The sequence below is a fragment of the Bison bison genome, unplaced genomic scaffold, assembly GCF_000754665.1.
Source record: "Bison bison bison isolate TAMUID 2011002044 unplaced genomic scaffold, Bison_UMD1.0 scf7180017864295, whole genome shotgun sequence".
NCBI classification, from domain to species: Eukaryota; Metazoa; Chordata; class Mammalia; order Artiodactyla; family Bovidae; genus Bison; species Bison bison.
The window spans coordinates 11781338-11791231 of record NW_011494867.1 but is presented as its reverse complement, the minus strand read 5'-3'; the positions used below and the strand labels follow the sequence as shown (position 1 = coordinate 11791231).

General features: G+C 54.1%; 1 protein-coding gene across 1 annotated transcript in view; it reads right to left on the bottom strand.

Moving 5' to 3' along the window:
- The window catches only part of LOC104996591 (forkhead box protein C2-like), a 13563-nt gene that overhangs the window by 2256 nt on the left and 1413 nt on the right, over positions 1 to 9894 (bottom strand). Inside the window, exons 2-4 of the mRNA XM_010850870.1 lie at positions 9464 to 9810; positions 9259 to 9362; positions 2577 to 2814 (exon numbers count right to left, since the gene is read on the bottom strand). Of these exons, the coding sequence (XP_010849172.1) occupies positions 2577 to 2814; positions 9259 to 9362; positions 9464 to 9810 (689 nt within the window). The remainder of the gene's footprint in view (positions 1 to 2576; positions 2815 to 9258; positions 9363 to 9463; positions 9811 to 9894) is intronic.

Sequence of the window (9894 nt, the reverse complement as noted above, 5' to 3'; positions counted from 1 at the left end):
CGAGGTGGCCAGAGCAGGCAGCCGGGGGCTGAAGAGGTGGCTCATGGCGAGCAGGAGCCCGCGCTGCGCTCCCGGCGACGCCGGCGACCGGGCGGCTTAGGGACGGCGCCCCGCGCCGCAAGGGCCCTCCCGGGGAGCCTGCCCTGCGTCTGCCTCCCGCTCTGCCGCTCTCCCCAGCCGCTCCGCGCTCTGTCCCTTCTTCATGGCTTTAAAAATGTTAAATAATTGTTGTAAGTTTGCTATTATATGTTGACTTAGCGCTGGAAAATAAATTGTCTATGATAAACAGTCGCTGTGTTCTCAGCCCACCCACATTAATTAAAATTTCATTGCTGAAAAACTCCAAGCTTTTCCCTCCACGTGTCTTTTTGATACCAGCCAATCGGTTTCAGGGTTATTCCTTCATTTGTTTATAGAATTAGTCTGTTGATAAGTCCGCCCACCCAAGTTGAATCAAGCTGTGTTTATTTGGAAAAATTTCCGGGCACCCAATATATAAACGCACTGATCTGATGTTTGAAATATCACGTCCACCCCTTGACGCTGTAAGCACACACAGTCAGTCAGGCAGGATGTGGATCGAGGTGGCTCCGGAGCAGGGTCTGCCCCGCCAGGAAGACGAGGTGGAGGTGGGAGGGGCGCAGGGGTGTTTTACCTATGGCCTAGGGGAGCCCCCGAAATCCCATGGCCTCCCACAAAAGATCTCTTCTTCTCCCAGGCTTAGTAGGAGATGGAGAGATGACACAGTCTCATAAATGCCTTCTGAGGTCTTGGAGAGCTCTTAGATATTTTAGCAGGGGAGAGGAGATAGATGAACGTCTGATTAGAAGAGGATGCAGCCCTCCTGGGAGACATCCTCAGGATACCCTGGAGGAACTGGGGGTGGGGTGTGCTCCCCAGGGGCCTCGCATCCCCAAAATGGGCAGGCCTGCCCCCCTAGGGCTCCCTGGGGATCCAAGAAGAGGACCCCAGGAGCCCAGCTTTTCTGATGCCGATGGCACAGGGCACTGAGAGTTGGCAAAGGCGTGCAGTAGCGGGTCCACAGCTTGGTTAGGGGCAAGTTTCAAAATCACCCCTTTTGGAGAATCCAGGGGTAGAAGCTACGGTCTTTCTGATGGGGCTGAGATTGCAAGGAGGAACACCATAAAAGGGGAATTTGGCAGCTGGCGCGGGAGAGCTGGTATTTGTGAATGCGGGTCTCTTACTTTATATTCTGCGCTTTCCTGTTTATAACAAGGAGGGGGTTATAACAACTTTACAAGTGCACGCAGCTGGCCCATGATTACATTAAGCATTTGGGAAGCCTGCTAGCTTCCCCCCCACCCCACCCTACCCCACCCACTCACCCTGGGGTGTAAGCACTCCCCACCCTGACTCATTTTACATTTAGCCACGTCCTGGTTTGAATCAAAAACCTTGATGATGCTGATATAGAAGGGGGTGTCTGCCCTACTCTGCCGCCTTTGGGGAGGGGGGTGGATTGGCACTTAACGTGACTAGTTCCTGTTTATGATCTTTGCTGGATACATTTTAAAAGAAAGAAAAAGCTAAGGATAACTAAATTAACATCTCATTGAGTAAACCCTGTGGATGTCCAAGAAGAAGAGGGAGGGGTGAAGATGGCACGTGGGGGTGGCTTGAGGAAGGACACTAAAGGTGCCTTAAGGCACGTTTGCTGCTTAACCCCTTAAGGGCTGTCCCACTGGCACACAGGCAGCACCATGCTGGGGACCAGCTGCTGGGGCGCGGGCCATCTCTGAACGTGGAAAAGCAGGGACAATCCCAACTTTAAAATGGAGGATCCAGAAGGTAAAGTCTGTGTTTGGGGGTTCCGGAGAGACCACAGGGGAGCAGGGACCGTTGAAATACCTAAAAGGAACTCGCTGACAGGGTCGAAAAACCGGTTTGGGTGCAGGCAGGGCTTGAGGGAGAGCCAGGTCAGGCCCCTGTCCCCAGCGCTGCTTGTCTAACTCAAGCCCAGTGTCCCGCTGGTCCCCGCCTCGGTCTCGAGGATGGCCCTCTAGCCAAGAGGGGGCGGGACTCTGTATTCTTTCTGGATCCCCAGAAAGGGGGTGCTTTCATCGGAGCACCCCCCTTCGATCCTGGGATGGAAAAAGAACCTCAGTGTCGGCGCTTCTGCAGCCCACGGGCTCCACGGGCTCCAGAGTCACCCCAACCCTCCAGATCAGCGCGCCTCCTGCAAGCTCAAGTTTGCATCCAACCTCGGTGCCGGCCCCAACAGACCCAGAGCGAGAGACACACTGGTGTTGCTCCGCGGTCCCTCGCCCCCCACCTCCTGACCCGAGCCCTCCCTGGAGTTTTCCGGACACCCAGCGTCCAGCACGCACAGCCCTGCCTGAGGCGCGCCACCGCGGCGCTCCTTCTAAACTAGGAGGCAAATCCGAGCTTGAATTCGTACAATGATAAACACCGCCCAATTTGGGCATGGGCGGGACGCAGGCGGAGACACACGCGGCTGGTGGGCAGGGCACTGATAGTAAAGAAAAAACAACCCCAGTTCTAGCGGCCGTCTGGAGAGGCGCGTCCCGCTCCACGTGCTGGCAGCAGTTAGCAACCTCTCTGGGAGGTTCTGGCCACAGAACTCCTGCATGGCGCCCAACCCGGCTCCGGCGAGGGGTCGGATCCTGGGTTCCCAGGTGAAGTGTGTAACCGAAGCCGAGGACGCTGCCGGCAGGAGCCCCGAGCGGAGGCTTATTTCCGGGGAGCGCAGGACACAGGCGCCGAGAGCCGAGTGTGGATGCGCCCTCGTGCGGAAGCTCTGTCGGGAGACTCTCACTGGGAGACCGGCCGAGCCTGGGAGACGGCGGGGAGACAGGGTGACTCAGAGAGCCAGATGGAGACACTGACCGTTCCCTGCAGGTTCAGAAGTCTTCAGATCCCGGAAAAGCATTCATCTGTGAAGTCAGTGGGCGCGGGTCTCCCAGAAATCATGCTTCCGGAAGGACCGCGGCAGTTCCAACTCGGGGGCCCAAGAACAAATTGGGTTCAGCGTGGGACGAACCATTCCCAGCGCCCTGGCAGGAAGCCTGCTCCTGGGGCTGGTCAGGCAACCAGCCGGGACCACAGAGGCCTCACAGACAAAGGCTGGGTGGGGGGAGAGCGGCTGCTCTTGCGCCCCACCCCCATACGCCCTTCTTCTGTTTCACCGGTAAATAAAGAAGGCTGACATTCAAGTGAACCATAATCTGCGTCGTGTTCCCGATTATCCGCCTCGCTTTTCTAAGTGTGAAGACAGTTAACAGTGTGTGTGTGTGTGTGTGTGTGTGTAGAGGTGGAGTGAATGAACGATTCTTCCTTAAGTCTGAGAAGAGTAGCGCTAAAAAGATGCAAGATCGCTTTACTGACAACCTAAAATGTTGAGAATGATGAGAATAAGGATAACATTAATAGCTAATTCTGTCTTGAATTACTATGCACTGGCACTCTTCTAAGTGCTTTCCTTGAATTAAGTCACTCCATTCTCACAGTAATCCTAAGAAACAGAACTTTTAAAGAAATCATTCCCATTCTGCAGACCAGGAAACTGAGGCCAGGAATTTGACTTGCCTCAGATCTTCAAAAGGAAGTGTTCCAAAGACAGGAAAACAGTCACATTATAATAGCTACTGTGTGTGGATGCCAAGGACCCTGTGGAAATTCTGTTGAGAACCCTGGCACCATCTACGGAAGATGGGAGGATGGATTTGCCCATTTTACAGATGAGGAGACTGAGGCCAGGCAGAGAGCACCAGAAAACAATGAAGGTAGTGAATAGCACAGGTTGGAATCCACATGGTTTCCTCCAAAGGTGGGTTCACTGCGGTCTGACACCCTCAGTTGAGCACAGAAGCTAAGAGGTGTGTCTGGAGTAATCAAGGTGGGGGTAAGGGGAACCCTCTGGAGAGGAGAGGTCTGTGCTGCCCCTCCCCCAAGAGCTGGGAGATTTCGGGCATCCTGAGTAGGAGACCCAGAGTCCTCACTTACACCCTGCCAAAACCGGGGAGACTCTTTCCTCCCTTGCTCTCCTCTCCCATTTTGAAAGGATGGGGAGCAGTGTCGTCTGCTTCTCTCAGGGGAAGTGAGCCACGAAGGTAAGGGCTGGCTGGAAAGCTGATGCTGACCCGAAGAGCAGGGGCAGTTGGGGCCCAGGCACTGCCTTGCCCAAGCACATCAGCATGTAGCTCGATGTATGCAGCTAATTGAGATCCAAGGATCCTTTCTCTTCGGTTGTCCAGGTACATCCTAATAGCAACAGTCCTTACGATGGACTGGACGTTTGGAAGCACTTTGCACACGGGTATTGGGTTCCTTGGTCCTGTCACTTTTTCAGCTGAGAAAGGGGCTCAGAGAGCTTGAGGTAACATGCCCCAGGTGCATGAACCCTCAGCTGGCCTGTGCGCGTAGGGCTTGAGTTGGTGCTCTGGTTGAGTTGGGTTCCGGTTAGAGAAAAAATTTCCTCTGGGGAGACCATCTGGAAAAATAACATGAGGGCACAGAGAGTGTCCAGAGGGTTTGCTGGAAAGGTAGGACCCAAGGTCAAGGGCCACTGAGCCTCCCTGAGATCAGCGTGTCTCTCTGGCCTCGGTGACCTCCCAGCCTGGGTGGGCATGTGGACAGAGCACAAAGTGCTCCCCAACTCCATCCCCCTCAAAGGGACCATGGATGCTAGCAAGCTTGTCAAGCTGTCCACACACCCCCTTCCTGCGTTTCAGCCTCCACACACTCAAAGCCCCAGGATAAAGCCCCACAGACCTGACACAGCAAAACCTGTAACACCAGTAAGACACCTTTGAGATCCAAACTTCACACAAGCTCTGTCCTTCTGCTGCAGAGCAGAAGCGCTGCCGCAGCGGAGAAACAAAGCCTTGCATGAGCTGAGGTCCAGCCTTGGGAGCTGCCTGAAACTTTCCCCCCTTTCTCACATGCCTCTGTCAAAAGGCAACATCTCAGATGCCTTGGTGAGCTGAGGCCATGTAAGACAGAGGCCGGCAGGGAATACTTCTCAAAGTTTGGGAAAGCATTTCAAGTATGTGGTACCAGCAGGCACACTGGGTGGCTCTGACCAGTGTGTTCCACTCACCTGGAGTCTGGCCTCCCAGCACCCCTGGCCTGGCCGCACCTACAGGCGCTGAACCTCAGAGCTCTACTTCTCCACTGACCCTACACTCTGAGCGCAGGAGCCCAGGGTCCGGACAATGCAGGTTGTCACATCCCCTGAGACACCCTGAACAGGCTCTGAGCCCCCAGTGCCTTCTGTTCATTCTTCAGGGGAATCTTTTCCCAGTGGCTCATCTGCAAAGGATCTGCCTGCCAATGCAAGAGATGCAGGTTCTACCTCTGGGTCGGGAAGCTTTTCTAGAAAAGGAAATGGCAACCCACTCTAGGATCCTTTCCTGGAAAATCCCACGGACAAAGGAGCCTGGCAGACTACAGTCCATAGGGTTACAAAGAATTGGATACGACTGAGCTATTGGGCACATACATTCCCATTGGCCAACCTGGCTCAAAACCCTTGTCCGGTTTTTTGGGTGAGGGCTGGGGCTGAGGATGGAGATGAGGTTGGAGGCAGTGACCACTCAGCCTCCAGGGACCTGGGAACTCTGCTCTGTACTTCGGGTGAAGCTCACCAACCTCTCCCGGGCTCAGAGACAACCTTCCAGGCAGTCTTGGGTAAAGGGGAGGAGGTGGACCCCCAAAGATCTATGAGCCAAATGGTGACGTTCCTGGGACCCTGAATTTTCTTCTCCCTTTAACTTCTGGTCGTTACCTCTTAGGAGCAGAGCACAGGAGCGAGGCTAAGTGAGGGCCCATCGCAGGAGCCGAGGATGAAGGAAAAAGCACACCCGGCAGCCAGCACTGCCCTTGCACTCACCTGCTCATTTTACAGATGAGAAGACTGAGGCCAGGAAGGAAAGGTACCTGTTCACACAGCGAGATGTGCTCCTATGACCCCCTAGCCCACTGCTCCAGCAATTTGAGAGTGCACATGGACACCGATTTTGGCGTCTTCCGGGACAAGCCACTTGGACCACGGCAGTGAGGGCCGCCAGGCCGTAGACCCAAATCTGGCCGTGGGAGAGAGGCCCAGCTCTCAGCTTTGGATGAAAGCTCTCTGAGTCTCACAAGAAGCAGAGGCTACTCCAGTTGCGGCCCCTCCAGGGCTGAGAACCAGGGTACTCAAAGGCCACTGGGTCTCTCTGACGGCCTTTACCTCTCAAAACCGGACCCTGGGGAGAGACAAAATCCACCCAGCCAAGGCCAGTGAGGGACGCAGGGTTATGTCTATGGAAAACGGTCTCTGTCATGGTGCTCGGGTCGCTTCTGTTTTATTCGCAGTGTCTTTGAGACCTGCCCGGCTGTATCTTACTGGGTCAGGAAGAACCATGGCTATCACACGCGGCTTCATGCAAACTGCGTCTGTGAACCGCAGAGCCGCCCAAGCAAGGAGTCCTGGCAGCCTGAGACGGGCATTCCGGCCCTTCCAACCCCGGCCTCCTTTCCCCAGTTCCTCCAAGGCCCCGGGACTCCCGAGGAGAACGGCGGGGGAAGGAGCTGCGTGTGGATGGATCCGTGGGGCCAGGACGTCCCCCGCCCTGGGTCCTCCGCCCCGCGTCGCGCGCCGTTTGTGCTCTCCAGCGGCAGACGCGAAGACCAGCAAGGCCACCGGCGGTGCCTCGGCTCTGCGCTCAGCCTAGTCGGCTTGCCCTTCCTACTCCGCAGAGCGACGGGCGCCCCAGGCCGCGGAGCCCGGCGGACGCGCGGGCTGCCGAAGGCCGAAGGCCTGAGCTGGGCCTGGCTCCGAGAGCCGCGCCGGGCCCCGCACGCGCCGGCCTCCGCGCGCCCCAGGCTCTGACTCGCCTCCACCCCACGGCCTCCAGAGGCCCCGGGTGACGCTCCCAACACATTCCCCAGGTGCCCAGGTTCCTAGGGGACTGGAAAGGGCCCTCGCCCTGGGCTCCATGGCCTTCTGGAGCTACCCGGTCAGGTGAGCGGCCCACGCACAGCAGGGACTTCTTTAAGAGACTTTCGCAAAGGTAGGAGACCCCAGCGGGTGTCATGACAGATCAGGTGTCTGACCAGTGGGTTCCACTTCTCTCTCCGTTGTTTTCCCTGTGTCTCTGAGACCTCCTTTGAGTTCCAGATCTTAAGGTGAGAGCAGGCTTTCAGGGAGGACTCTCTAAAACATCTGGGGAAGAAGAACCCGCTAGAACCCTCTCCTAAAGGGGAGGAAAGTGAAACCCCAGTGCCCTGAGCCGCAAGCAGCGATCTGCGGCCCGATTCTGCCGCTCAGAGAATGGTCTCCAGGGTCTCTCACTCTCTGTTTCTGGTCCTTCCCACTCACTAAGCACCAAGCACCTTGGCTCACCCCTCCTGCGGTCACAAAAAGGAGTAAAATGCAGCCCTCATGTCTTAACCAGCTGCCACCTCTGGGGCCATAGATTGAAAGAATCTGTGTTGCACATATGGGGGAAATTATTATGCTCAAACTTTCCCCAGTGCTATTTCAGCATAATACAGAGACAAAATGGCATGTTAAAAACAACAGAATACCCAGGTTACATTCAAGGCCACCGTATCCAGGAAAATCATTATCTCCTGAAGTGTTAAGTTCCGGGAGCTGCACTCCAGGGAAGGTTACAGCTCACCTGCTGGGGTGGGAAACACATTTCCAGTTTGGAGCTCTGGACCCCAAAGTCACACACAGAGAGACCAGGAGGGGTTCAGCCAGTGAAACAGATAGTAAAGCCGTTTCCCCCCGCAGCTGTACCTCACAGAGGCTGTGTTGCTATTTAAAATTTTAAGGACGAGATATCAAAATTGAAAAGTCATCTGTCATTTAAAATCTTGTAAAGTCTGACAAATTTAAAACTCTAAAAGCATTGTAAATTATTTTTGAAGCGCTATGAGGCTTTAAAGTTTTTCACTGCAATAGGGTAAAGATTAAGAAATCAAATCCAGAAGTAGAGAGGTCTCAAATTCACCTCTGATCTGGCCACTCCCAGGGACCTTCATTAAATGGTACAGAATCAATCCCCTTTGGATTTTCAAAATCCTGGTTCAGATCCTTTTCTGGAAAACTATTAAAGTGCGGAAGGAAGCCCGCATTTTAGGAAATTGAGGAAAAGCAGGATTCCCCCTGGTTCGCTGGTAGCTAATGGAAAATGTTTATCTTCCCCTCCCTCACCTCCTAAATTGGAGCTGGTTGGACATTGGGATGGAATGGTAGTGTTTGTTTTGACTATTGGCATGTTTTTCTGCATTTAACAAAATGCATTACAGCAAATGTCATTACGGCTCACAGCCCTTCAGGCAGCCACATCCAACCAGGACTGGTTCTCAATTGCCTGGGTCAGGAGGGGATTCTGAATTAATCAAAAGCCTTTTCTGACACTAGCAGGACAATAGGGGAGTTCCCGCAGTCCTCTGTGCTCATCTGTAGATATCTACACATTTACCCACCTGTGTAACAAAAATAATCAAAACAGGTGGATTGGTGACCACACCTCATTTTTTAAAATTTGAGAATACAAACACACTGTCCGGACTTTGGGCAGAAAAACAACATGGGTTTATTTTAAGGCAAGTACAACAATTAAGACCACATAAGACAAACACAGGTGAAGTTAAATTTTTAGTGTTTTTTTTTTTTTTCTTTTAGGAATGCTGGGGGAGGAATCTACGATACATCACCATCACACTTTGTAAATAAAAAGTATCAGATACTTGACTTCTTTATCCGCCAACAACAACAAAATAAATTATTTTCTTGTTTTGTAAAAGACCTACAACTGGGAAAAGAATTATGTCTCATAATTGTACAGGGAAGGGAGGAAACCCCACATAGGTTTCTTGAATTTTCACTTTGGCAGTTAGAAATGGTCGGGCAAGATGAGAAATTATCCAGTGAACTCAACTTTAAATATTATATTAATGGCTCTGAAAAACAACAAAAAATAGCCTGATTACAAATCCACACACTTGTACAGCACGGTTAGAGAAATTTAAAATTACACACAGCACATACATAATCTATAGAGACCCCCATAGACCTATGGGGGTCTCTACAGAGAGTCATTACTGGGTCGCTATGGGATTTGGTCCATAAGTTATAATTTTTGAAACCCCGAATGGAGCAGTGAGCACAGCCATCTTGGAAGGGGGGGGGGGGATTTTTAAATCATTATTCATTTCGTTGGGCCGCGTCCCTGTACTGGGGCTTCTTGGGATCTCAGAAACGGGGCGGCGAGTTAAAGTTACCTGCAGCTTCGCAGAGGGCGGAGGCTGGCATGCGCGCTCTCTCTGCTCCCGGGTCTGCGGAAAAAGCGGTGGGCAAGTTTTGGTTCTTTTTGCGTCTCTGCAGCCTGAATTGTCTGAGAGGGTCACGTCTGGGAGGCGAAGCCGGAGCGGGCCAGGGCAGAGGAGGGCCGGGACAGGTCAGTATTTCGTGCAGTCATAGGAGTACGGAGCCGCGTGGCGGTAGAGGGATGGCGTGGATCTGTAGGGCAGCTGACAGCTCGCGTTGCTGCTCACCTGGGGTTCCCCGAGGGTCGAGTTCTCAATCCCCAGCCGGTGGGAGTTGAACATCTCCCTGACGTTAGGGAAAGTCTGCTGCTGGGCCGCGAACGTGTGGCCGGAAAGGTGGTTCAGGTCCCCGCTGTGGTTGAGATACCAGGAGGCCGCCTGGGCCGCGGCAGCCCCGGGCTGCGGCGCCGGCTGCGGCTGGGGAGCCGGCGGGGGCGGCGGCGCCTGCGGGTGGTGGTGGCCGTGATGCTGGTGGTGGTGGCCAGCGGAGGCGGCGAGCGCGCCCTCCTGGCCGGCGGCGAGGTTGAGGGCGCTTAGGGGCGATGTGGGGCCGCTCGGGTGGTCCGAGAGGGCCTCGTCCAGAGCGGGCGG